This window comes from Leuresthes tenuis, unplaced genomic scaffold (genome assembly GCF_036924035.1).
Source record: "Leuresthes tenuis unplaced genomic scaffold, fLeuTen1.0.hap1 SCAF_17, whole genome shotgun sequence".
In the NCBI taxonomy this organism is placed as follows: Eukaryota; Metazoa; Chordata; class Actinopteri; order Atheriniformes; family Atherinopsidae; genus Leuresthes; species Leuresthes tenuis.
Window position 1 is genome coordinate 2,971,286 of NW_027325371.1, and position 27,916 is coordinate 2,999,201.

Consider the following 27,916-nt stretch of genomic DNA (forward strand, 5'->3'; position numbering starts at 1 on the left):
GTGTTACATCAACTTATACAACACCTGAGCACCGAGTTACCCACCAGGTGAGAAGAAGTGTCAGGAGACACGTTCCTTTCCCACAGTGGGAAATGATCACAATCAGCTGCATGAATTAGCAGTTTGACCACAGAAGAGGATTTTCTCATCTGATAAACGAGGGAACAGCCGAGTGGCTTGGGAACTACCGGCTTTAAAATAATCTTTTATTCTGACATCTCATTCATTTACACTAATACATTTATATTAAATAACTGATAGTTAGATATAAAAGTCTTATCCTGCATCTAATGAGACGCTAACTCAAATGTGGAGAAAATGCTCAGAAGCAAACATGAAGTATTTCCAAACGACACATCAGAAGTTTCTTCCTGTTAAAAGGGAGTTTTTCCTCCCACAGTAGCCTGGTTTTTGACGCAATCTGTTGGTTTCCTTAGCTAAGCAACTTTTTCTCTTTCTTTACTGGCTTTGTATGAATTGAACTAAATTGGGATTGAATGACAGAATAAATTGGACGATTTGGCGCCATATAAATAAAACTGAAGTGAAATTTAAATGAATATGTTTGGCATTAATTTGAGGGCCCAATTCAAAAATAAAACGTCTATATTCTTTCATAGTATTTTGTAATGCCGTCCCCTCTGACGTCAGGCGACAGAACGTCGACGACGTGACGTCGTCATCGAGCATTCGAAGTTCTGCGTCGAGGGAACACGTCGCCCTGCAGTTCTCCACCGTGCCGGTAGGGGGCGTGGCTGTGTGTTTGTCACAGACCTCACGGTCCGCGTCTCCGCGACGCGTTGGTAGAATTTTTTGGAGGTGCACGTCGTCGTCGAAATGACGTTGAAGCATAAACTACAACTTAGAGGACGGTCAGTCGCCCCCCAACCCCGCCCCAGCTGTTGTTTACCGTGTGTCTGCAGCCTGAAGATGCGGGCATCGAGGCTCCGGCTGGCCGCGGCGCTGGCTCTGTTCGCCGCAGCGGTGTGCGGGTCGCGCGCGGAGGTTATCGATGACATCCTGGGCAGCCTCTCCCGCGGGGTGTCCTTCCTGGAGCGGCAACACGAGCACATCAACCTGGACGGGGCGGTGGGCTTCGTCATGCTGCAGGGTAGGTCCGCAGATCCTCCAGCTGCGGCAAACATCTGGAAAATAGCCGCAGTTCTGGTTTGTTCGGACTAATTTGCAGCAGTTCCATTTTTCTGAAGAAAACATGTTTTTATAATCAAAACATAAATCACTTTCTGAAGCTAGTTTGGCTCTTTCACCAGATAATTGTGAATTAGTGAATGAGATAATCTGTTATTAACACTGAAAACTCTCAGGTTTTCAGACCAGGCTGGTAGAAATGTTAAAATGCAGACAGGAAAAACACAGTTTGTGAGTCCAAAAAGTGCTTTAATAACATTAAAATGTGATCAGAAACAAGTTCACGTCTGTTCACGTTTAACCGTTTAACCTCCACACGAGAAAAAAGTGAAGGAAAAATGTTTATTTGTACTTTTTAATTAATTATGAGCAATAGAAATCATAATAATAATAATAAAATAAGTTTTAGAGACGTTTAGGAAGGTTAACTTCCACTAAAATAAACTAAAGTTTTTATTTGGTCTGTTTTGCAGCATGTTTTCGTATAAAAAACACAAGTAAGTCCAATTTTATTTATAGAGCAGCTTCAAAATAAAGTGTTTCATCATGAAATACAGGAAACATGAAGAATATGACAACAAAAGTGAAGGAAAAGCAAGTTTAGCTGCAGATTAAGGCCAAAACTCAATAATTTGAATAAATAATAATAATAATATAATCATAAATTGAATAACAGGAAACACACAGTTTATGACACAGTTTATGAGTCCAAAAAGTGCTTTAGTAACATTAAAATGTGATCAGAAACAAGTTCACGTCTGTTCAAGTTTAACCGTTTAACCTCCACACGAGAAAAAAGTGAAGAAAAAATGTTTCTTTGTACTTTTTAATTAATTATGAGCAATAAAAATCATAATAATATTAATAAACTAAGTTTTAGAGACGTTTAGGAAGGTTAACCTCCACTAAAATAAACTAAAGTTTTTATTTGGTCTGTTTTGCAGCATGTTTTTGTATAAAAAACACAAGTAAGTCCAATTTTATTTATAGAGCAGCTTCAAGATAAAGTGTTTCATCATGAAATACAGGAAACATGAAGAATATGACAACAAAAGTGAGGGAAAAGCAAGTTTAGCTGCAGATTAAGGCCAAAACTCAATAATTTGAATAAATAATAATAATAATATAATCATAAATTGAATAACAGGAAACACACAGTTTATGACACAGTTTATGAGTCCAAAAAGTGCTTTAGTAACATTAAAATGTGATCAGAAACAAGTTCACGTCTGTTCAAGTTTAACCGTTTAACCTCCACACGAGAAAAAAGTGAAGAAAAAATGTTTCTTTGTACTTTTTAATTAATTATGAGCAAAAAAACCATCATAATAATAATAAACTAAGTTTTAGAGACGTTTAGGAAGGTTAACCTCCACTAAAATAAACTAAAGTTTTTATTTGGTCTGTTTTGCAGCATGTTTTTGTACAAAAAACGCAAACTTTGTGTAATGATAAGTAATTAAGTCCAATTTTATTTATAGAGCAGCTTCAAGATAAAGTGTTTCATCATGAAATACAGGAAACATGAAGAATATGACCACAAAAGTGAAGGAAAAGCAAGTTTAGCTGCAGATTAAGGCCAAAACTCAATCATTTTCACTCTTCGCATTCGGTTTTCAGACCTTGTAAAACCTCAGGGGGAAATCCAGCAACTCCCTCTGAGCAGAATCTTGGAAAACAGTCTAATAGAAACTGGGTCAGAAGCGGCTCGAGAGCCAGAGCAGAACCAATGAGAGTAGAGATAAACTGCCAGCAGCCTGGGCCTGAAGCAGGATGGTTCAGGGTCACTTCCATCGTGATCCGCCCCAGAAAAAGAGCAGATTAAACTTCAAAATGGTGCTGATTGGACCCATGTCAGTTAACCCTGAGCGGGATCACAGCCTCGGTCCATCTGTCCCTCCCCTGAGTGTTTTTTAACTGGTTCCTGTTGCTCTCTGTCTCAGCTGAGCTGAAGGAGGCGGTTCGGACTTGGCCTCACACCGACCCGGTCAGCTGGGCTCAGAGGACCTCGGCTGTGGCTCTGGTCAAACGACTCGACCAGAGTCTGGACAAAGCCATCGGCGCCCTGAAGCAGAACGACCCCAAATACTACAGAGGTGAGGAGTAGGGTACCAGGGTTCAGGGTCCAGTTTTAAGGGTTTTCAAGATAATTATCCTGAAAAAGGAGACTTTGCTCGAAATAATTACTGCTAAAAACGTAAAAAAGCAACAGATATGACACATTTGGGTCAAGTTTCCACCCAGAATCCTCCACCAACTAACACTCAAATCACTACTAAGAAACAGTTCTGATGGACTAAATACAAATTACAACTAAAAGAGTCACTCAAACATGTGCCTTTGTTGGTATTTTCTAATGAATGTCAGATTCATTCGGTTATAATTCGAGTTGAGCTTTAACCGGCTGAGCCATGACTTCTCCTTGTACGAATAGAACTGTTTTTCTTTTATATCCAAACTGTTTAAGACCTCAAACTCCTCTGATATTACGCCATTTTTCAGTAAACAGCTGCGAGTGGCGGCTCCTCAGAGCAACGTATTCGACACCTTTCTTGGTAAAAAGGACATTTGGGACCTTTTTGGGTCTCTTATTAGTCTCGATGTCATATAAATTAAATACATGTCAGAGTAGCCCACGATGACACATTATCTACAGCAGGGATGTCAAACTCTGGTCCTGGAGGGCCGCTGTCCTGCAGCTTTTAGATGTTTCCCTGCTTCAGTGCACCTGAATCAGATCAATGCATCATTAGCAGACTTGTGCAGAACTTAACAATCTTTAAAGAGATCCATTTAATCTGAATCAGGTGTGTTGAAGCAGGGAAACATCTAAAACCTGCAGGACAGCGGCCCTCCAGGACCGGACTTTGACACATGTGCTCTACATGGAAACTGGTGCCAACAGCTTCATTTGAACCTGAAACAGATGTTTTATAAGTTAGAAAAGAAGCAGACGGTTAATATTTCTTCATATTTATTTGGCTGTGTTAAAGGGGAACTCCGTTTTTTTTAAACCAAGACCAAGAGCAGCTGTTTTGTTATGTGGCTACTTGCAGCTATAGGAGAGCTAACTTTCTGGATGAAGTGGTCCCAGTAGAGTGCCTGTGTAGAAATCCCTCCGTTAGCTCTCCTATAGCTGCAAGTAGCCACATAACAGCAGCTATGAGCTAACAGAGCTATAGCACACGTTCATTCATTCATTCTTCTTAAAGTATTGGTGAAATAAAGACAGATAATGCCTTATTTAGAGGCTGCATCCTCTAAGCCCCGTTCACTCCGTTATATGGATCTCCAGTTATCTAAATATCTTCTGAAGGACGCCGACTTTCACCAAACTGTTCTCAGTGAGTAGATGAACGTATTTCATGCCAGAAATAAGGTTTAAAAATACTGGAGTTCCCCTTTAAAACCAGTTGGCTGCAGCCATGAAAACAAACATAATTTGTTCTTTATTAAATGTTAAAAAGGATTTATAGATGCTCGCTAAGCAGTTGATGTATTATCATGTGGTCTCAGGTCATCTATATCCACAGCTGTGTTGTATGCGATTGCCGCTTCTTGTGCTTGTTTTTGTGTGTTTGTGTGTTTTTTTCTCTGCTTTCAGGTGCTCCTGGTGGCTGGATTCCCCTCAGAGGCCATGGATTGTTGTCTGTTTTGTTTTTTTTACAGGTGTAGCAGCTGGTTGTCTGGTTTTTGTTTCTATTTTTGTTCTGTTTCCTCTTCTTCTTTCCTTGTCCCCCGGTCCGGTTCAGTTCTATTACATTATATATTGTCCACAGAAATAAATAAATGGGCATCAAGGGGAGCTTTACATTTATAAAACTTCCCTTGGCAAAGCAAATCTGTTTGGCATCAAAGGTATTCAGACTACAATTCTGCTGCCATAAAGCTGAACAGGACAAGGGGAAAAAAAGAAAAAAAAAGGATTTATAGAAGCTGAATTTGAGTCTTATTCACCCAGAGTTCGAGCCGCTGCTGTCGTGGACCTTCTGGCTGATTCCTCAGGAGCGGTGCTCCACCGATCCCAGCCTGGTTTATCCCTCCATCATGACCAGCGAGTGTTACGACGAGCAGCTGAGCGACAAGTGTCTGACGCTGCTGCTGGGAACCTGGTACGAGCCCACAGAGGCACAACACTGTGGGTTTTATCTCTCAGGCTGTTTCGTTTGTCCAACTTGTTGGTTTGGCTTAAACTTAAGATTTAACGTGGTAACGTGTGCATGAGGCTCACCGCTCTGCTTCCTGCTGGAACAGGAAGATGAACGGGACGCCGTGCATCGTCACCAAGCCCTGTCGGGACACCATGACTCGTTTCGGATGCCCACGCTACTCCCTGTCCCACCAGCTGCTCTACTTCATGATCGGAAGAATGGTGAGACACTGAAAACCACCCAAGATCTACTCGAGTCCATTTATCTTACAAAAGGAAAAAACTTCCTTTATGATGCAGCATTTAACTATGAAAAATACAGCAATGATGCAAAAGTTCTGTCCAAACGTCCCATTAAAACACGTTCAAACAAGAGTTTTTTCTCAGTTCTCAGCAGCTTTAAAGTGAATCTCTGGTCTGAGCTCCTTTATTCTCCAACTCAGCCTGAACCCTCTGAGACGAGCTTTCTGTCATTTCTTTAAGGAGTCTTCAGGAATAGTTCTCCAGGCTTCTTGAAGGACATCCCAAAGCTCTTCTTTGGATGTGGGCTGCCTTTTGTTCCGTTCTCTGTCAGATGATCCCACACTGCTTCAATAATGTTGAGGTCCGGGCTCTGGGGAGGATTCATCCCTCCATAAGACCTGTTGCCACTGATTTTCAGTCCACTTCTTGTGTCATTTGGCACAGCTCAGCCTTTTCTCCCTGTTTCCCTTCCTTAAGAACGGCTTCTTGACAGCCACCCTTCCATGGAGACCATTTCTGATGAGGCTTGGGCCAACAGTAGATGGATCAGCTGAAGGTCCAGATGCATCTCTCAGGTCCTGTCAGGTCACAGCTGGATTTTTTCCTCTTTCTTAAGGACATCACTTTCAGATCCTGTTCATCTGCTGTAGATAGTTTTTTAGGCCTGACACTTCTTCTTTTGTCCTCCACTTGTCCAGTTTCCTCAAATGTTTTAAGGACACACTGCACACCATGCTGAGATATGCCAAGTTTTCAGCTAATAGCTCTTTGGGAATCACCTTGTTGCTGCAGAAATCCTATTTTCTGTCTGTCAAACTGTGTTTTCTTTGCTGTTTTTCATAGATGCAGCTAAAGAAATGGGAACAAATGATGTGTCTTTGTGACAAAGTGCCTAAAGATCCAGTTTAAAATGGCTTCTTTGCTAAGTTGTCTGTTCTGTGTCGACACAACACTGGTTCATCCCTTGAGTTAGGAGCCTTTTTTCTGCCTGAATGGTTCATAGGTCAGAGTTAAGTCCTCTGAAAATGGTCCATGTGGTTTTACTTTAGATTAAGAAACCACAACATTGCACATTATTGTTTAAGTAAGACTTTGTTTGCATTTCCATCTCAGAAAGGCTGCAACAACCTGCTGAAAGGTGACATGCGAGCATCCAGGGTAAATATGACCGAACAAAACTACCAGCAGATCTTCTGCTCCAACATGATGAAGGCCAACCAGGACATCGTCACGGACAGTTTGACTGAACAGACAGTCGACATCTTCATTGAAAACAGTGAGCATAAACTTGTTCTTATTGCCTTCAGGGAGCATTCTGACCATATACCTGATATAAGAAGTCATTGCAGTTTTTGAGCCTCCATTTGCAGAGGTGACCTTCATCTAGTCTGTTAAATTATTGAGTTATTTTCTCTAAATTTAGCCAACAACACTATAATGAGAGAAGCTGATCTGCTATAAATAAGAACCAGAGATATTTTGTAGCCAGTAGCCCTGGTGGTCACCAGTGGTTTTACTTAAAATGAATAGAATTTGAATTAGAAGTTCAGTTGGTGAACAGTAACAGTCTGAACTCCTCTTGCCTTTGTCGACAGTCCTGATTTGTGGATTGGCGGGTTTCTCAGACTTCCACAAAGCCGACTGGCTGCAGCACATCCTCAGGCTGCAGGACGAGGAAGTCGGCTGCTTCGGAAGAGACAGTGAGTATCAGTCGATTTATTTCAGTTCAAAATGACCCATAACTGTGGAATAAAACTGTAGAAATAATTCAAATTCTTTATAAAAGTAACTCATGAGCAGCAGGATGTTCAACAATTTAAGGCCATGAATTTCAAACCTACTCTCTTCACCATCCATGTTAACAATGAGGGCCAGATTATTATTACTGATGAATCTATATGCAGATGACACAACTGTTTACTGTCATGTAAACACTGTATTCTGGAAACTTATTCCTGTTCTTAGTCTTGTTCTTGAGATTGACATCAATGAGATCACTTGTATAAATAAAGGTTAATTATGATAAAAAAAAACTAAATAAGGTTTCTTGTAGCAAACCTCAAAAAAGAGGCAGAGGATCTGAAAGTTCCTGTTGGAAATAAGTTGCAAAGAGTCAAGCCGTGGATCCTTACTTACTGCTAAAATAAAAAAAAATAAGGCTTGTTTCAGTTTTTGATGTCAAGGTAACAGATAAAAAGTGCTTTCAAAGAACCGGCGTTGTCTCATAAAACAGAAATACAGGTGTGTATCATCTGTATTTTACTTTACGTGACAATGTTTAATGATGTTTCCCACATGCAGAGTGTTTAAAGGAAACAGAACTGGGCCCAGAACGTTTCCCTGATGAACACCATATTCAAAACAACATGTCAATGTTTGTAGTTCCTGACAAGTTTAAAAACAGCCAATCAAAGCTGCTTACACCCTGGAGAATTTAAGGGTTCCATTATCACAGTAACCACCCCCCCCACCCGGATACTTCTTCCATCACTTCGGATGACAAATTTGGCTTGAAAGAGAAACATTTCAGAGCAAAGAAACAAAAATAAACTCTGGAACTCTGGAAGGAAGCTAGCAGAGAACAGAAGGAAGCTAGCAGAGAACAGAAGGAAGCTAGCAGAGAACAGAAGGAAGCTAGCAGAGAACAATAGGAAGCTAGCAGAGGACAGAAAGAAGCTAGCAGAGAAGAGAAGGACGCTAGCAGAGGACAGAAGGAAGCTAGCAGAGAAGAGAAGGAAGCTAGCAGAGGACAGAAGGAAGCTAGCAGAGAACAGAAGGAAGCTAGCAGAGGACAGAAGGAAGCTAGCAGAGAACAGAAGGAAGCTAGCAGTGAACAGAGGGAAGCTAGCAGAGAACAGAAGGAAGCTAGCAGAGAACAGAAGGAAGCTAGCAGAGGACAGAAGGAAGCTAGCAGAGGACAGAAGGAAGCTAGCAGAGGACAGAAGGAAGCTAGCATAGAACAGAAGGAAGCTAGCAGAGAACAGAAGGAAGCTAGCAGAGAGTAGAAGGAAGCTAGCAGAGAACAGACGGAAGCTGAGGAAACTTGTGTTTATCATGTTGGACAAATAGTGGCTAATTTCTGTTGAAATGTCACCAGTGTCAGCGGTGTATTTAGCATGAGGGATGAGCTGCTTCATGTTTTCTGCTGTTTCGTGTCCTCAGAGAGCATCATCTCTCAGATCATTGGAGACGAGCTGCTGGAACAGCTGCAGCCTCACAGGAGAGTGAAGAGGAGGGAGAAGATACTTCCAGGTGTGTTTGCTCTGAGGATACTTATCAAATAACAGCATCACATGCTGTCGTTTTGAGCCTGTAACCAATCCTCAGGTTGACCTGACAACAGCGAAATGTCTAAAATTAAACGACAAGTTAAAGATCTGTTTTTTTGTTCCTTTTAATTCTTTAATTTCGTGACCCCGAGGTGCAAAACACAACGACAAAACCAAGAAATACGACACTTTACACAACACAGCATTGCAGAAAGGCATGAAAACCCAGTGAAGAGAAAATGAAGAAATCAAAAGCAGAAATGTTCCAGAAAGCACAAAAATGTTTTGTTGTTTTTCTGAAATATCGATGTTTTGTCACTTCAGGGCCACCGTACTTTTTATCTTCACATCCCACAACTCGTCTTAACCTCCTGTTTAATAAAATTAGTTACTGTGTTGGGACATTTTTACCTGAATCTTCCGTGTTTCCGCCATCTCTCGCCCGACAGACGGCTGTTCCAGTCACATGACGGCGGTGGCGGTCGGCGCCCTGGGAGGATACCTGAACTTTTACCTGACAGAACAGGACATAACGAAGAGGCCGCTGTCCTGAACCACGTGACATGTTCCCAGTAGATCGTCAGGTAGAGGTGTTCCCTGCTGATGAAGACCGACTCCAACATACCGCTTCATGAACATAATCATTCTTATCTTAAAATGCTGGAATATTTGGCACTAAATGGAAACTGAAGAGATTTATTTTTGTCCCGACATCTGGAGGGAGAGCAACAATGAGGCTGATCTCTTAAACTTAGGTATAAATAATGATGAATCCCAGCAAGGTGTTAGTTCAAAGTAGTGATGCTCCAATTTTAAATGATGAAATACATGTTCATGGACTACAGATCAGATGGTGCTGTGGTCAGGAGACTTTTGCCTCTGAATGCAGCAGTTTCTAGAGTCTGTGACACTGATAATCAAATCTTTGCCGCCCATTTTTTAAGCAATCCACTAGAGCTGAAATGATTCTTCGAATAAGTCTAATACAATAAGTCCTTAATGCTAATTATCTGCTTTGACGCTTCGTTTAACTCCCACCAACATGTTCTGCTCAGCAGTCGCCCTGTTTCACAGGGACAGTTATTACTGTCGCACAACGTGCGCACGTTTGTAGCAGCTTGACTTTATGAAGGAAACCAGAGAAAACAACGAGGAGCAAAATCAGAGGAAAAAATGTCTAAAGTTTGGGAGCATTTCAATGAAAAGAAAAGAGAAAATAATGTACAGTGTGTCCATTGTAAATGCCTGTTAGCTTAGCACGATAGCACAACGTAAATGCTACAGCATGTCAGCAGAAAGCAGCCAGTTCACATATTGAGTCCACTGAGCAGAACAAACACGAGGGAACATTTCACGTTAGCATTTTAATGGAAATCAGTCGGCTATTTAGTTGAGAGGGGAGCTAGCAGAGAACAGAAGGAAGCTAGCAGAGAACTGAAGGAAGCTAGCAAAGAACAGAAGGAAGCTAGCAAAGAACAGACGGAAGTTAGCAGAGAACAGAAGGAAGCTAGCAGAGAACAAAAGGAAGCTAGCAAAGAACAGAAGGAAGCTAACAGAGAACAGAATGAAGCTAGCAGAGAACAGAAGGAAGCTAGCAGAGAACCGAAGAAAGCTATCAGAGAACAGAAGGAAGCTAGCATAGAACAGACGGAAGCTAGCAGAGAACAGATGGAAGCTAGCAGAGAACAGATGGAAGCTAGCAGAGAACAGAAGGAAGCTAGCAGAGAACAGAAGGAAGCTAGCAGAGGACAGATGGAAGCTAGCAGAGAACCGAAGGAAGCTAGCAGAGAACAGAAGGAAGCTAGCATGGAACAGAAGGAAGCTAGCAGAGGACAGAAGGAAGCTGAGGAAACTTGTGTTTATCGTGTTGGACAAATAGTGGCTAATTTCTGTTGAAATGTCACCAGTTTACACTTTGCTGTTTTTACAAAAAGATTGAACTTTGGAGCGTGTACAGAGCACCTCGGTCCATTCGTCATTCAGGTATTCGACTCCATCTGGGTGTGTTAGTCCAGTTTTAAAAGCTGTGATTTCGTACGGTTTCAGTCCTTCTAACATTTTATTCAAACTAACATAATGATTGAGGTTTGGCATCCAGATTTTTCTGTAATTTGGAACCAAAAAAAACAGATTGGAGCATCTCTATTTAAACACATATTTAATTTACATTTATTTTACACTTAAGACAAAATAAAACGGTCTCAATTTTCCATAAATTATATTTTCTGCTTTCCATGTTAACATTTGATCATTTGAACATAAAAGTAGAAAAAGAGCTGAAACCTTAAAGCAGAACATTGAACATTAAAGTTAATGTTAATGTAGATTAATTCACTTATCAGCTGTTATCATGTAGACTCCTGTTAGCAGAATAAAGAGAACTAACAAATCAAAGTCTGCCTTTTATACAGTGATTATGAGTGATAAATGAATGATTTTTTAATATATTACAGTCTGTGTGAGTTGGTGAGTGGAGCAGAGTTTGTGCTGTTATCTTTTACTGTTACACCTGAAATGATGTCACTTGTTCCAGCCAATGACCTCGTAGAACAGGGCCTTGAGCAGTCGAGCCTCGTAGGTGACGGTGTTCTTGCCGATGTGAATGTGAGTCTCTTCCAGGGGCTGCTCGATGATGGCTGGCACCTCCTTCCCATACACTGCAGGCAGACAAAGAGGACGTTTCAGCACTGAAAATCCACCTTTAAAGGTGACATATTGTGTATAAATCCCTTCTTCCTGCTCCTGGGAGCAGATATCAGGGCGTCTGAAGTCAGCAGCAGGTGTAAAACTCCCCAAAAACACAACCCTGGTATTTATTTACTTCCCTTTGTTTGAAAGATCCTCATTTAACGAGCCATTCTGATTTTCATTTCTAAAGTACGTCACTCTTTAAGTTGACTCCGCCTCCTCTGCTAAGCCCCACCCACTCACCTCCACCCTGTTGGACGGATGAAGCCAGCCTCTGGTGGAAATGTTCTGCTGTCAGCTGCACTGAGGAGCATGCATCTTCCATCCAGCAGCAGCCTCAGAGGATATAAGAGCCCAGTGGATAAACTATATCTGAGGCTAATGTTCCAGCAGAGTTAGCTAAAGACTGTGAATGTGCAGCAAACACTTTTCATCCCACTGTTTTAACAACTTGGTCCAGTTCAACGCTGGACTGAAGGAACTGAGCCACAAAGAGGATCAGTTCCAGCTCTCAGAGCCTGAACTTCAGAGCAGGGAAATGGAAGCATCTGAGAAATAACTCCTCATGGTTTATTTACTGATTTATTTCTTCCTTTAGCAGCAGCTAACGCTAGCAGCTTAGCTAATGAAGATGACGTACCGCTCTCGCTGTGTTAGCGTTACATTATCGGCATGTTTCTGATAAAGATGTAGGTCTCCAAGTACAATTGTTTAATGAGGTTAATATATCCAAAAATGTTTAAAACGCAGTAATTAACGGTTCACATGCATTACTACGAGTTACACTGTGCACATCTCCAGCTTGGTCCATCACTGTTGATGAGAAAGGATCGTTTGCTAGCATCTGCTGCTAGCTTACAGCTAAGTAAGTAGCTGCTGACCTAGTAAACCTGATCATTTGCCAGCATCTGCTGCTTTCTTTGAATTTCGTTGTTTTTTAGTTGGTTGAATCATATCTAAGCTGTTCTAGTTTGTCTTTTAAAGGGCACATATGTTGTTGGAGGTAAATGTTTTACACTTGAATGTTTAAAAATCAAACCAAACAAAGAAGGTAGCTGCAGGAGGGTAAAATGTGTTCCTTCAGTAATCACTCAGCTGGGAATGGAAAGCATCTCACCTGTCTCTCAGCTCAGGTAAAGTCTGATCCTGCAGGTGAGTTTAAACTGATGTGTAACTGAAATGTTCTGCAGTGTTTCTGCAGGAGTGTGGGGGGGTCGGCGCTCACCCTCGCAGTGCTCCAGGAACTGAATGCACTCCTGAACCACGGTGTCCCGCAGCATGACCATGTGTTTGGCCATGTTCTCCAGCAGAGACAGGAAGCAGCGCTTGGCGTAGAACCATGTGTCCGTTCCCAGCTAAACACACAAATGCACTCAAATTAGGTCGTTACTCACGTACATTTTGTTATTTTCTTTCTTAAAGCCACACTGATCTGAATGGAACCAGAAAAAAGCCTAATTTCACTGTTTTTTTAAAGAAATGTGGCCTAACTGCACAGGACAGAGCGTCTCTTTGGCTCCTCTGTGTGAAGCAGTTTGAGGGAATCCGAGGTGGTTGTGAGAGAGGATTCAGGCACATTCCTGAATCCTCTCTGCTTTCACTGTGGATGAGTCTGGGAGGGCGATTGTTGTGAGGATGATAGCTTGTGTTCTCAGCTGGAGCTCAGTGGACTCAGCTGTTGTGACTGGGTAAGATTCAAAGGTCGCTGAAACAGAATCCTGCAGGGCTTCGGGTTGAAGATGGAAAATATCTTGAGTTTTTGTTGCCAAACTGTGATATTTGGTCTTTGGAAAGTAAAAGCAGAGACTGAGAAACGTTTCTCTTTACACTCTCTTTTCTAATTAGTTTAACGACTGAAGGTTAACCTTATTTTATACTTTTTTTAAAATCTTTTTTTAAGATATTACCTCCAGAATTCATGGTTCCTGAGGAATAACATCAACTTTATGAGGACTGTAAAAAACATCCTGATCCAGCCCTCATTTCATATATTTCCAGAAAAAATAGGAAATAGTTGCAGTGATTTACTGAAATATGTTCAAACATTCATATAAATACAAAGTTTGTAGAGTTCTCAGCAGCTTTAAAGTGAATATCTGGTCTGAGCTCCTTTATTCTCCAACACAGCCTGAACCCTCTGAGACCAGCTTTCTGTCATTTCTTTAAGGAGTCTTCAGGAATAGTTCTCCAGGCTTCTTGAAGGACATCCCAAAGCTCTTCTTTGGATGTGGGCTGCCTTTTGTTCCGTTCTCTGTCAGATGATCCCACACTGCTTCAATAATGTTGAGGTCCGGGCTCTGGGGAGGATTCATCCCTCCATAAGACCTGTTGCCACTGATTTTCAGTCCACTTCTTGTGTCATTTGGCACAGCTCAGCCTTTTCTCCCTGTTTCCCTTCCTTAAGAACGGCTTCTTGACAGCCACCCTTCCATGGAGCCCATTTCTGATGAGGCTTGGGCCAACAGTAGATGGATCAGCTGAAGGTCCAGATGCATCTCTCAGGTCCTGTCAGGTCACAGCTGGATTTTTTCCTCTTTCTTAAGGACATCACTTTCAGATCCTGTTCATCTGCTGTAGATAGTTTTTTAGGCCTGACACTTCTTCTTTTGTCCTCCACTTGTCCAGTTTCCTCAAATGTTTTAAGGACACACTGCACACCATGCTGAGATATGCCAAGTTTTCAGCTAATAGCTCTTTGGGAATCACCTTGTTGCTGCAGAAATCCTATTTTCTGTCTGTCAAACTGTGTTTTCTTTGCTGTTTTTCATAGATGCAACTAAAGAAATGGGAACAAATGATGTGTCTTTGTGACAAAGTGCCTAAAGATCCAGTTTAAAACGGCTTCTTTGCTAAGTTGTCTGTTCTGTGTCGACACAACACTGGTTCATCCCTTGAGTTAGGAGCCTTTTTTCTTCTGGAATTGTTTAATTTTAATTGTTTAAGTATTTAGCATATATATATATATATATATATATATATATATATATATATATATATATATATATATATATATATATATATATATATATTTAGCTTTTATCCAAAGCGGCTTACACATGTAGGCAGTTAGGGTAAGAGGGTATTGCCTAAGGACTCCTACTGGAGGTAGGGCCTTTAATGCAGGGGATTTGAATTCGTAGGTCAGAGTTAAGTGGCTTCACAAAGAAAAAACACATTCCTCTGGACTGATAAAATGAGTGAAAAAGCAGAAAATGTCCAAAGGAAAAACTCTAAAAGAGCTTCAGAAAGCTGGAGAACTATGATCATGTCGCTAAACGCTGTTAAATTATTTTTATTGCATTTTCACAGATTTTATGGACCAACATTGCTCCCAGAAACGATTGCTGGATGTAAAGGGGAAAATATATATAGTTTATATGTAAAAATGTGAAATCGGACAAGAAAAGGCCGACCTTCTTATTGTAAGGCTCCAGGCTCTTGATGACTCGAGAGATGCCGAAGTCGTAGTTTCCTTTGGCGCAGTACAGCGTCCTGGAAGGAATTCAGAGAATTAAGGGATAATTAAGAGCTGGTTACAATGATATGTTCTGTTTTTTCTCTGCTGTTTAAACAACTTCCTGCGCGACTGGAAGGCAGCAGACTCACCCGATGACCAGGTTGACGATGCACAAGTGGAACACCTTCTTGTCTGGTTCGTCGTAGGAGATCTGCTCCTCCTCCTTCTCGATCTTCCTCATCAGCTCTTCAGCCTGTTAGATCAGCACAGCATGAAGAGGAAACAGAGGAAAGACGAGACTTGTTTCACAATCATAACAATAATTCTCCATCCATCCATCCATCCATTAGCTAACATCCGAGGTCGGGTTGGGAGAAAATACAAGTCCAGGAGGGAACCAATTTTGAGGCATTCCCAGGCAAAATGGGATATTTAATCCCTAGTTGGAAGTACTCAAAAACCTCCCACGGGTCCTAATCAGATGCCCGAATCACTCCAACAGACTCTTTTCAGCCGCTAGTATCCACGACCTCGTTCTTTGGGTCAGAACCCAGATCTGTGACCCCAGGTGAGGGTTGGAACAAAGATGTTTCCAAACATTAATCCTTTTGGTGAATTCTGAGCCTCCTGCAGTTAATATGTGCAGCTCTGTAACGCAACATTCGGAAAGATTCCAGCAGAAGTTGAGTTTCTACTCACTGGTGAAGCAAATCTGAAGCTATTTCTTTTTAAAAGCAGCCACCAAACAAATGCGAATCAGTCACTGTCACTGTATTGAAGTGGAAGGTGTGGCCGTACAGGCTGAAAGGGAATAACTTCCTTACCTCCTCGTTTTGGCTGGTCATGATGTAGGACACACACAGGTTGGCCAGGACCACAGCACTCACGTTCAGGATCTAAACCGGGACACATTGATTCATCAGCAGTTTGTTCAGCCATTATTCAACAAGATGGAGACCAGCATCAAAGTCCACACAGCGACCTGTGGTGGAATCAACCCTGCGAGATCCTACATTTATTATTATTCTGCTCAAAGATTTCAGCACCCACAGCTCTGAAAAAAACACTAAAATACAAAAAAAACCTGTGTCTCGACTGAGAAAGGCATTCTGTGACTTTTTGTAGTGATTTCATCACTAAAAACAACTAGATTTATCTGAAACAAACGGGAAACCTCAGCCCTGTTTGGACACCTGTAGCTCAGACATACTTTAAAAGAAAAACATCATTCAGAGTTGAAACGTGTCACAGGAAGTTGGACTTTTTGATGCCAGAATCAGCATTTTTGTATCTTTTATAGATTCAACACATTTGCAGTTTGAGTTCTACGAATTCTCCAAAGGACAGTCAGTGTGTTGAACACAAAATTTTAACCTTATTTTGAACTACTTTTGCTCCCTTTATGAGTACAATTTATACATAAAAAGTAAGCATTTTCTGGCATCTTCTACCTGATGTTATTGCCTTTGTGACAGACTCCAATATCCTCCATTTCTGTTTGAGATGTGAATTCTCAATTCAAGTTTGAGGGTGAGGGGTATCTTTACCCCCATTAAAAACTACAAAATACACATTATATTAACTAAAAATACACCTGTGTGTCCAGAACAAGACCGTGCTACTCATGATTCAAGAATTTTCTAAATAAAACTTGTAGTTTTCACACAGCAGGTGTTTGTTTGAGGCTGTATTTCCAGTTTGTCCAGAGCAGTTTGCTCCATGAAAAAGGCGGGAATCACCATAGCAACCAGTGACTCAGCAGGTGTTTCTTTCTCAGTGGAATATTCCATCATGGCCGCCTCCATAGGCCCTGTGTAATCTCATAAATTGTGATCAGAACTTATCAAACAGGAGCATTAAGGGAGAGCTTCTGCAGGATACGGGATTTAAAATCGAAATGAAGCAAAAGGGCCAACAGGAAGAACTTTTAGGCCAGATTTACAAACAGGAGCTAACCTTGTAGCCAAGTTTTTTTCATGTTGGTTTTTCTAAACTTGAATGTATGTTTTCTTTAAGAAAGTTTGAGAAATGTTTGAACTGTTAGTAGCAGCTTTGGCATCCTAGTCTTTCTTGGGCTTTTCTGTGAACAACTGTAACAATCCAGGACCCCGATCGAAGGTTATTTTTCCTGAACAATCTGAAATGTGGACAAAAGTCAAGAAAAACACCACTGCAAGCAAACAGAACAAACAAGCCCACATGAAAGCCATGACAGATGTCGTGCACAGAGGTGAAGCCACTGCAGAGGAGTGAAAACAGTTCGGTTTTATTGTTACCGAAGGTTTGCACTTGCAGGGACACTCCTGAATGTTACACTGCTCCACCTGGACAGACAGGCAAACCTCAGGCTGTGATTGGTGCTGACGGGTTATCATTGTGTTGAACGCATCCATCTTCGCCACAAACTCACGTTATCGTAGTGCTTCTTGACGATGGGCTCGTAGAAGCCGATGGCCTCCTTGTATTTGTTCTGCATGAAGAGCACGTGAGCCACGTTCAGCTTCCACGTGTCGTCCTCGTTGCAGACCTCCACCGACTTTCGGAAAATCTTCTCCACCATCTGGAAGTTCTCCCGGTTCCAGTAGATCTTGGCCTGGGCCATGAGGACCACAATGTACCTGTGATAAGAACCGACCAATGAGAATCACAATCGTCCTTCTGTGCAATCTCCTGAATATAAAATTAGAGCTAACAATTGATTAAAACGTTTAATCGTATCGGGTTTTTTGGAATGTTTCTGGACAGAAAATGAGAATAGGGAGCGTTTTTAGGCTGCAGCCCGTTGAAATCATCGGGGCCTAAATGGTAACACATCTGGGAAGTTTATCGCTTTCTTTCACCCTTTCTCATTAACTCTAAACCCATCACCAGTGTGTGCTGGTGCTCTCACTTCTCCTGCATCAGGTCGTAGTCCTCCAGAGCTTTCTTCTTCGCCTCGTCGTCTCGAGCCAGCCTGGCGTCCTGCATCTGAGGGGCAGAAAACAGCATATTTAATGTGAAATATGCTCACCTTTGCAGAGTAAAGCTGCAGCCAATCATGTAACCGTCCTCCAGGTCATCACATATTTACTGAGACATTTTAGTGTAATTTTAGGGCATGATGCAGGCACAAAAAGTGAAGGTTGGAGATAAAACACGCCTGTTAGACTGCGATGCTGCTCAGTTTTGGACGATATTCACCCTGTTTTCCTGCTGGTTTATTAGCAGCACGACTCATGTCAGTGGAAAGATTTGAACAGATTTAAAAGTGAATCACTTTCACAGTCGATTCAGATCAATATCTGAACCCTTTCAGGTCTTTAGCTGCCTTCTGATGCTGGTTTTATGATTGGATGACGACCACGTGGAATTAAAAATGTACATAAAGTACTTCTAATCCTATTTGTCTTGTATTTCTTCAAGATTAAAGCAGTTAGGACTATTTCACGACCTCTCATCGTGTTCTGGACGATCAGTCAATAAATAAAACTGAAGCTGGCATGTTTCTGAACTTAATTGAAGGAGGTGAACAACCTGTTTTGCCAGTTTCCGAAGCTGCTCTGTCAGCTTGCCGTTCATCTCATCAAACTTCCTGAACGCCTTCATAGGAAACAGAAGCACAGCGAGTTAATGAAATCAGAAGATTTCACAGGTCTGGCGGTTGTTTTATTAGACTAAACAGTAAATGGCAGCGTTACCTCCTCCGGTGCCGTCTGGCACGTCAACAGCGCATCCAGAAACTCATACATGTACTAGAAAGGAAGCAAAAAAGATTCAAATCTTCACATTTGAGCAAAAAAAACACTGAACTTTAGCCTCAAGTCTTAAGTGAACCCAGCTGGACTCACCGGGGAGAGGAGCTTGTAGGTCAGATGGGCGTTTTCTGCCAGAACGTCAGCTGCCAGGTCGAAATACTGTGAAAAAACCAGCAGAGACGTTAATACCAGTTTAATGAAAGAGACCCTCATGGTGAAGAATGACTTCATCTGAATGTTTCAAGCTAAGGGAAACCTCCTCTGGAAACAGGGATGAGCTTCTATCCACATTAAAAACTTCTAACTGCTTCCATTAATAACAATCAGTGTCAGTCGCTGTGAAACGATTGTGTTCATTCAGCTTCTTTTGAGTTAAAATGAGGCTCTTTCCTCTGAGACTATCCCTTCCTGGAGCACTTAAAATTAATCAGCTGAAATAAAAAGGGCCAAATACACCCAGCCTTGGCCGTGTTGGCCATTAAATTAGAAAAATCTACCCCATGATAATCACCTAGTGCAGCTAAACTGAGCTTTAGGGGAGATATTTCCCCCCAAAAAGCAAAAACAGCTCAGCACCCCGGAGCTTTGGGACGAGGCCGCTCTGAAGCTCTCTGATTGGCTAACCTCGTGTTTGCAGTAGAGCAGCAGCAGGTTTCCGAAGGTGACGGGGGGGAAGGAGGGCTGCTGCAGGAGGAAGGCCAGCTTCTCGAAACCCTCCGAGGGCTTTGTGTCCATGTTGAGCAGAGCCTGGTTGTGCAGCGTCACCGGGTCCAGCTCCTGCCAGAACCAACACAGATGATTTTCAGCTCACTTTCAACCACTCATCTCATCTATTACCTCACAACACAACTTAAGAAATGGCTTCTTTGGGCAAACTCAACAGTTACCTCCACCAGGGGGCAGTAGCTGTTCATTTCAGCTTTGAAAACAATGGGCAAAAGGTTCATCTCCAGGTGATGAAAGCCTCATCTTTACCTCCATGTGAGCCTTCACACCCAAGTCTCTAACCTAATATTTATCTCATGTGTGCCATCTCCAGGCTGTGAGAGGACAAGTCCGGGCAGCCTCAGATTACAACAATCCTGAAGCACACGCCAGCATGGACTCACATTCTTTCCTGAAAAGGTGAAAAATCACTAAAAACTAAACTCAACGCTTCTAAACAATTAAAAAAACAAGTTTATGTGACTTTTTTTTGCACTTTTTTCTTGGCTTAACAAGCAGAAACTATCAGAGGCGAATGGAGGTGAACGGGGGGGATAGTTACCTCCTCGGATCTCGGGGGCATGTCTGTCAGAGCCTCCTGGGATCTGTTCACTGCAGGAACCCACAGAGAGGACATGTCAGTGCACACAGCGGCGGATTCAACACATTTCTGCACAATCAACTCTGTTCTTTACAGTTTCACCAGAAACAAACAGGATCAGACAAACGTTTAGGCAGGGAATCTAAACAGAATCCTAAATATGTGCTTTACAGTTTGGATTTTCACATCTTTTTGGACATAATTTGGTCTTTTCTGCTCTGCAGCAACTCCTGAAACTGTCTAAATACACGGCTGCTGCACAGGAAACACAAGAGAAAATATCAATTTCCACAAAATGTAAATAAAAGACAGAATTAAATGATTTATAAATCTTATAAACAGATATTTAATTCACAACAGAACACAGAAAACATCCTGATATCAGAGAAACTGCTCCATGCATCTGTTCCTTCAGGCCTGAACTGTAATTCCTTATTATTGTTCTGTCCCACAGACTCTCTGAAAAGCCTCCAGCTGATCCAAAACCCTGCAGCCAGAGTTCTGATGAGATCTAACAGCAGAGATCATGTTTCTCCAGTTTTAGCTTCTCTTCATTGGCTCCCTGTTAGATTCAGAACAGAATTTAAGGTTCTTCTCCTCACATATAAAGCTCTTAATGACCGAGCTCCATCACATCTTAAAGATCTCATAGTTGGATATTTCCCCAACAGAGCACTTTGCTCTCAGGCTGCAGGTTTCCTTGTGGTTCCCAGAGTTTCTAAAAGCAAAATGGGAGGCAGAGCCTTCAGTTATCAGGCCCCTAAAAGCAGAATGGGAGGCAGAGCCTTCAGTTATCAGGCCCCTAAAAGCAGAATGGGAGGCAGAGCCTTCAGTTATCAGGCCCCTAAAAGCAGAATGGGAGGCAGAGCCTTCAGTTATCAGGCCCCTAAAAGCAGAATGGGAGGCAGAGCCTTCAGTTATCAGGCCCCTAAAAGCAGAATGGGAGGCAGAGCCTTCGGTTATCAGGCCCCTAAAAGCAGAATGGGAGGCAGAGCCTTCAGTTATCAGGCCCCTAAAAGCAGAATGGGAGGCAGAGCCTTCAGTTATCAGGCCCCTAAAAGCAGAATGGGAGGCAGAGCCTTCAGTTATCAGGCCCCTAAAAGCAGAATGGGAGGCAGAGCCTTCAGTTATCAGGCCCCTAAAAGCAGAATGGGAGGCAGAGCCTTCAGTTATCAGGCCCCTAAAAGCAGAATGGGAGGCAGAGCCTTCAGTTATCAGGCCCCTAAAAGCAGAATGGGAGGCAGAGCCTTCAGTTATCAGGCCCCTAAAAGCAGAATGGGAGGCAGAGCCTTCAGTTATCAGGCCCCTAAAAGCAGAATGGAAGGCAGAGCCTTCAGTTATCAGGCCCCTAAAAGCAGAATGGGAGGCAGAGCCTTCAGTTATCAGGCCCCTAAAAGCAGAATGGGAGGCAGAGCCTTCAGTTATCAGGCCCCTAAAAGCAGAATGGGAGGCAGAGCCTTCAGTTATCAGGCCCCTAAAAGCAGAATGGGAGGCAGAGCCTTCAGTTATCAGGCCCCTTAAAGCAGAATGGGAGGCAGAGCCTTCAGTTATCAGGCCCCTAAAAGCAGAATGGGAGGCAGAGCCTTCAGTTATCAGGCCCCTAAAAGCAGAATGGGAGGCAGAGCCTTCAGTTATCAGGCCCCTAAAAGCAGAATGGGAGGCAGAGCCTTCAGTTATCAGGCCCCTAAAAGCAGAATGGGAGGCAGAGCCTTCAGTTATCAGGCCCCTCTCTATGGAACCAGCTGCCAGTTTGGCTTCAGGAAGCAGACACCCTCTCTACCTTTAAGATCAGGCTGAAACTTTCCTTTCTGATAAAGCTTATAGTTAGAGACGGCTCAGGTGAGCCTGAAACATCCCATAGTTCTTCTGCTATAGGCCCAGCCTGCTGGGGGAGCTCCCATGATGCACCTCTCCTCCCTCTGACATCATTGCTGTCATCAACTTGTGTTTCTCTCTCTCTCAGCAGGTCTCTCTGGCCTGGTGTTACGCTGCTTGTTGTCCCCTCTTTCCTGTCCTGAATTGAAATGAACTGAATAAGGTGGATATTTAGTGAATATCAGTGGAGATTCTGGGTTGTAAGATCAGATTTCACTTGCATCTTTGTGATGCAGCCTCACATAAAGATGGACAGAATCTGAGGTGTTGCTTCATCTCTGATCAGGAGACTTCAGCTGCTCTTATTCACACAGAGGGATGATCGCAGCGAGCAGCTGTTGTTTGGCTCCATCTTTCCTGCACTTCTTTAGTGCTGCATTCAGCCAGAGGCATGGCTCCATCATGGAGACTTTAAGACTTTGCTCTCACTTGAACAATAATTGCTCACCTGGCACAGCAGCCTCTGACTTTGCTTGTGATGAACCAGCTGCACATGCCCTGTTGGCTTCGCCTGCATGTCCCTGCTTGGCCCACAAACTTTAAACTGTGAGGAATTAATCAAAGTGTTGGCTCTGGGGAGGATTTACAAATAAGACGCCATCGTGGATTAAAATTCCAAAATGAAGAGTATGGATTCATTTAGTTTGCCAAACAGCTGGAGTGAGTGTGGTATTTAGCTGCTTTCTGTGTGTCGATGTTTAAACTGCCTCTAAATTTTTCTCACAGCTCAAAAACACATTTTATTTCAGGGAATTTCTTCATTGCGATACTGCGGAAGCTCACTGGGAAATACTCTCTGATGAGGGGAGCTAAATCCAACAGGAGTGATACATACAAATATGTATAAACTCCATTCTGACGAGGCTTTCCGTCAGAAGCTTTACTCCAGCTTTACTCCAGCTTTACTCGAGCTTTTCTCACCACGACCACATTTCAGAGGCGGTTCTTACAGTTCTTCAGCTGGTATTCGATGGCAGCTTTGAGGTTGAAGGCTTCTATCATGGCCGTCTGATGCAGAACCAGCGTGTTGCCGACACTGTGGACGTCGATGCCTTCGGTTTTCATCCCCACGCTCAGCTCTGGCGTGGAGGCAAAACATAGAGGGTCAGAAAACTGTCAGGGATGTGATGAAAGTCAACTTAGCTACAGCAGAGAAGGCGTGTTGTTACCCGGATGTTCCCTGATTCCTTGTTCTATGATCTTCGTGATGTATTTGAGGGCCGGAGGGTAGTTCTTCATGCTGTAATAGGTCAGAGCGATGTTGTAGCACAACGCTGAGCACGAGAGAAGGCGCAGAAAGAGAAGGAAACACTTCGTTTTAACAGCCTAAAGTGTTGCTGGGATGTGTTTAAATGTATTTAAAGGTATCTGCTGGTAAAGGCTGAAACTGTAAGAGATGGAATTAGATCATTCAGACATGAGCAACATTTCCTGAAGACTTCATTCAGACACCGAGGCGTTCAGTTGGCGTCAGACTTTAAGGACCCTGAGAAACAGCCACAGACTTCATCCTGGTTAGAATGAGATGTTATGAGATGTGTGACATTTGTTCGCTCCGACATGTCAAAGCAGCAGGGGAGCCTTTTGTTTAGGTGTGTCAGACTCCTCAGACCTACAACATCTGCAGAAACTGGAGTGAACCCGGTTCTGCTGGCTTTTCTTTGTCCTCCATGAGAACAAAGACCGTGATTTCCTGAAGGTGGAGGAGTTAACGTCCTGTTTTTAATCAATAATCTAAACTGTGATTATATAACTGACCTTATTTGGATGAATGAAGTGTTGTTGAACTGAACTGAACTGAACTGAATTAACTGAACTGAACTGAACTGAATTGAACTGAACTGAATTGAACTGAAATTAATTGAACTGAACTGATTTGAACTGAACTGAATTGAATTGAATTGAACTGAACTGAATTGAATTGAACTGAAATTAATTGAACTGAACTGAATTTAATTGAATTGAACTGAACTGAATTGAACTGAATTGAATTTAACTGAATTGAACTGAACTGATCTGAACTGAATTGAACTGAATTTAACTGAACTGAACTGAACTGAATTAACTGAACTGAACTGAACTGAATTGAACTGAATTGAACTGAACTGAAATTAATTGAACTGAACTGATTTGAACTGAACTGAATTTAATTGAATTGAACTGAACTGAATTGAACTGAACTGAACTGAATTTAATTGAATTGAACTGAATTGAACTGAACTGAATTGAATTTAACTGAATTGAACTGAACTGATCTGAACTGAATTGAACTGAATTTAACTGAACTGAACTGAATTGAATTGAACTGAACTGAATTGAATTGAATTGAATTGAACTAAACTGAACTGAATTGAACTGAATTGAACTGAACTGAGCTGAATTGAATTGAACTGAACTGAACTGAACTGAACTGAACTGAACTTTTGACTGATTACCTGGAACGTGTCCCAGCACCTGCATGGCGGACATGAACTTCCTGCTGGCCTCCTCATAGTTACCCTCCTGGTAAAGCAAACAGCCCATGTTGTAGACGTAATCCGCGTCGTCCTGCGGCAGCTGCTCCAACAGCAGCTGCAAATACACACAACCAACGCGCAGGTTTCTGTTTCTGTATTTATCAGATGCTTTTATCCAAAGCGACTTACAAATGAAGATATAACAGCTTTATAAAAAGCTAACAATAAGCTACATAGAAGGAACCCAGGAGTCCGACTCTGTCAGAGGGGACAGAGTAGAGATAGGGTGCAGGCATAGAAGGAAGAGCAGAAAGATAAAGTGCAGAGATAGAGGGGGGAGGGAAGTACAAGGTAAGTGCTGGGATAGGAGATGCTCTCTGAAGAGCTGGGTTTTCAGGAGCTTCTTGAAGATAGACAGGGACGCCCCTGTTCTGGTAGCGCTCGGTAGGTCATTCCACCATCGTGGGACGACACATGAACAGAGTTTGGATCGTCTTAGGCGTGGTGTAGGAGCTGCTAGACGACAATCCTGGGACCAACGGAGGGACCCAGTTGGGACAGAAGCCTTTGCAAGAGCATTCAAGTAGATGGAGCCGTTCCATTAAGCTCTTTGTAGCTAACATCAGGGACTTGAATCTGATGCGGGCGGCTAAGGGCAGCCAGAGGAGTTCAATGTTTGGCTGCAGATAGCAGAAACTGCTGGCTAACTGATGCTAAAGCATGCATGTGTTAGCAGAAGACGTGTGAGATCATCACCTTGGAAGCGGAGTAATCTTCCTCACAGTATTTGATGCAAGCTTGCAGCTTCACCATCTGAATCGGACAGAGAACACCAGAGATATACATTATATTTCCTAAAAAAGGCACCGTTATTACACGAGTGCTCCCTGTTGAACTGCTGGAACAAACCTTGGCGTGGCTGCTGGGGTTATCCAGCACAAAAGAGGCCTTGGTGGCTTCAGGATAAGCCCCGGCTTTGTACAAGGACTGGGCGTAGTACACCTTGTACTCCTCCACCTCCGGGTGCAGCTGAGTGAGCTGCTCGTAGCACTCTGAGGCGTTGGTGAAGTCTTGGATGTGGTAGTAACAGTAGCCCAGCAGAGACAGCGCCGCCCTGGACTGAGAGACAGAAGAAAGTAAGATTAAGATACACCGATGAGCGTCTGGAGCAGCTCTGGCAACGCGTTCTCATGGCAACGCCACTTTCAGCCCCTTTCCTGTCCAAATAACATGTTAAACGGTTATGGTTCGATACAGTAAGGTGGAGTTTCTCCTTCTATAACGCTACACTTAGACCTTAGGCCTGGAGCCGGGAAAATGAAGACCGAGAAGATGATTATTGATCCGAGGAGGAGAGAGCAGCACACCTCGTTAGACATTAATGAGACGGAGCTGGAGAGGGTGAAAACCTTCAAGTTCCTTCGGACTTATATCAGCGAGGATCTCACCTGGGCGCTTTTCTTTGGTAGACTCCTTCAGACCTGAGGTGTTAACCGTTGTGTTTACGTTAAGCTCGTTGGCCCTTTGGATTTACCGCTTCTGTTGTTGAACATCCAATCATTACTGTCACTAATGGCTCAATCATCTGGTTTAATGCTGCCTCTTCTTTCCCTGGCTGAGCCGGGCCGTAACATCAACCTTTACGGACTGAATCTGTCAGAGGATTTCCAGGCTGGATGGCTTCATCCAGCGGAGACCTTCAGCAGACAGTCTGAGGGTCAAAAAAGTCTTCCAGTCTGGTTCTTGTTGGGTTCTCGCTCTACTGGAAGAAAGAGCTGAGACAAAAAGCTGTTGATCTACGTTCCAATGAGAAAACAAGCAGCAGGAAAGAGCTTCCTTCAACAGCTGTCTGAGCTGGCTTATCAAAAACAGCCAGTTGTGGTTGAGGATGCTTTAAAGGTACTTGGACACCAGTCTGACAGACGTCTTTATTTCCTTTTAGTATCTTTTTATTTCATTTCAAGTAATTATCGCCCAGCCTGAGAAGGCTGTATGCTTTAATTAAGCTTTTAAGCTTAAAACAACACAGTCAAAGCTGAATTAACTTACTACGGAGTTCATTCAGAGCTGGAGGAGGCAGCTGCTCACAGATAATTGGCAGAAAATGGACGCTTTATCCAGGTGACAGGTAATGTGCAACAGTTATAAACCGATTAAAGGGGTACGTTCACGCGCATAATAGTATTCAGGTTTTGAGTTTCAAGTTCTCATTATACTGCGTTCTGTATCCCTGTACACATGGTCCACCATGGGGTCTTGTGTTTCATCATCTCAGCCGCTTAGTTATTTAAATTTCAGATAGTATGGTCATCATGAGACTTATCCAGGTTTCTGAGAGGAGAATAAGATGTTTACATGCGCTAAAACAAGTCTTTTTCTGCACTGTTTGACTAAATTAATGATTATCACTGTGGCAGAAAATAACAAGACAACGTAATGTCTTTTAAAGTGCTGTATTTGCTTTAAGAGAGTAGAAATGAGACCGTGTGAAGTATTTTAAATAAAGGACACTTACCTTCGGGTGTTTCTGAAGTTGCCCGTTTAGGATGTGAATTGCCTCTACATACAGGCCGTCTTTAATCTGCAAAACAGATTAAAATGATAGCTTTATATGTCATTTAAGTATAAATAGGTGTTACAGAGAAGGTTTTTAATTCGTGGTAGAGTCCAGTTAAATTAGCACAACATTTCAAACACATTTAAGCTAATTTGAACAGTAATAACTTTCAAACAAGCATCAACCCAATAACGGTAACGCATAAATATGTCAGAAAAATATTTTTTATTGAACTTTAAGTCTTTTCTGTTAAGCCGAATTTTCGAAAAGACTGATACAATTCGGAACAGTGCAATGCATTATGTATTCAAATTTTCTTTAAGACAGAAACAATAAAAGTAATACATTTTGACCGAATGTCGGTTTAACTTCGATGCCACTGTTAAGCTAGGAAGCTAAACTAAAGAAAAACAACAATATTCTCACCAGTCCGTAGATCGTGGACGTGTACTCTCCGTCTTTGATAGCTGACATGACTTCCAACTAGAAGTTTCATCTGCTACAAACGATCTGTATTTTCATATATTTCCAAATTATTAAACGTAGCATTTAAGCTAGCTTCTCCTGAGAGCACGGAACGCATAGGAGCAGTTACTTAGCAACGAGATACCGGAAATGGAAACGTTGACGGACGTGTACAACAGCCAATCATCGAAGAGAATATTCTTGGCGACCCAGTTGAAAAAGTTTCTTTCTTATTTTTTAGTTTCTGTGATACTTTTACCCCTTTTGTGTTGTGTGTCTGATTTCTCATCATTATGAGTCTATTTGAGGTTATATGTATTGATATACCTTTTTATATTTCCCCGCCTATCCTTATTTTTAATTGGCATTTTCTTCTGGTCATTTTGAATTGCTTTGTAGTGAAGTTGCTTCTCTTTTTGGGGGATTTTCTGGTTTGTGTGTCTTTGCAGTAGTTCTCTCTTTGATTTTTCACCAACTTGTGATTTTTTTAAGCCATTTCTTTTTTTCTGGTGAGGTTTTAAGTCTTTCCAGGTATTTTGGGGCTCGCTGTAGCTTTTTCAAATCTCT

The 27,916-nt window shown here is 42.3% G+C and overlaps 2 protein-coding genes across 3 annotated transcripts; one reads left to right on the top strand and one right to left on the bottom strand.

The window, feature by feature from the left end:
- The first annotated feature begins 741 nt into the window (after positions 1-741).
- cunh16orf89 (chromosome unknown C16orf89 homolog) lies at positions 742-11,205 on the top strand. The gene is made up of 8 exons (XM_072369086.1): positions 742-1,111; positions 3,093-3,245; positions 5,111-5,261; positions 5,404-5,521; positions 6,656-6,818; positions 7,138-7,242; positions 8,705-8,794; positions 9,261-11,205. Exons 1-8 carry the CDS (start codon positions 838-840, stop codon positions 9,362-9,364), a joined length of 1,158 nt encoding a protein of 385 aa, XP_072225187.1. The 5' UTR covers positions 742-837; the 3' UTR covers positions 9,365-11,205.
- Positions 10,186-27,485, bottom strand: ift70 (intraflagellar transport 70). 2 transcript variants are annotated; one of them, XM_072369085.1, is made up of 20 exons: positions 27,311-27,485; positions 26,843-26,908; positions 25,237-25,446; positions 25,084-25,140; positions 24,307-24,442; positions 23,041-23,145; positions 22,822-22,950; positions 19,958-20,007; positions 19,315-19,467; positions 18,784-18,849; positions 18,634-18,687; positions 18,470-18,535; positions 17,847-17,923; positions 17,367-17,574; positions 15,781-15,852; positions 15,106-15,209; positions 14,913-14,991; positions 12,725-12,854; positions 11,321-11,468; positions 10,186-11,211 (listed from the first exon to the last, which is right to left on the bottom strand). In XM_072369085.1, the coding sequence occupies exons 1-19, from the start codon at positions 27,356-27,358 to the stop codon at positions 11,332-11,334; spliced, it is 1,947 nt and encodes a 648-aa protein (XP_072225186.1). In that variant the 5' UTR covers positions 27,359-27,485; the 3' UTR covers positions 10,186-11,211; positions 11,321-11,331. The 2 variants fall into 2 exon arrangements, with proteins under 2 accessions (XP_072225186.1, XP_072225185.1); XM_072369084.1 differs by having other exon boundaries at positions 10,186-11,468.
- Positions 27,486-27,916: the final 431 nt, after the last annotated feature.

Coding starts and splice junctions, on each gene's coding strand:
- cunh16orf89 (XM_072369086.1), top strand. CDS start 838: ATGACGTTGAAGCATAAACTACAACTTAGAGGACGGTCAGTCGCCCCC. Junction 1,112..3,092: donor GGGCTTCGTCATGCTGCAGG/GTAGGTCCGCAG, acceptor TCTCTGTCTCAG/CTGAGCTGAAGGAGGCGGTT. Junction 8,795..9,260: donor GAGGGAGAAGATACTTCCAG/GTGTGTTTGCTC, acceptor CTCGCCCGACAG/ACGGCTGTTCCAGTCACATG.
- ift70 (XM_072369085.1), bottom strand. CDS start 27,358: ATGTCAGCTATCAAAGACGGAGAGTACACGTCCACGATCTACGGACTG. Junction 17,575..17,846: donor TACGACCTGATGCAGGAGAA/GTGAGAGCACCA, acceptor TTCTTATCACAG/GTACATTGTGGTCCTCATGG. Junction 14,992..15,105: donor ATCGTCAACCTGGTCATCGG/GTGAGTCTGCTG, acceptor AATTCCTTCCAG/GACGCTGTACTGCGCCAAAG.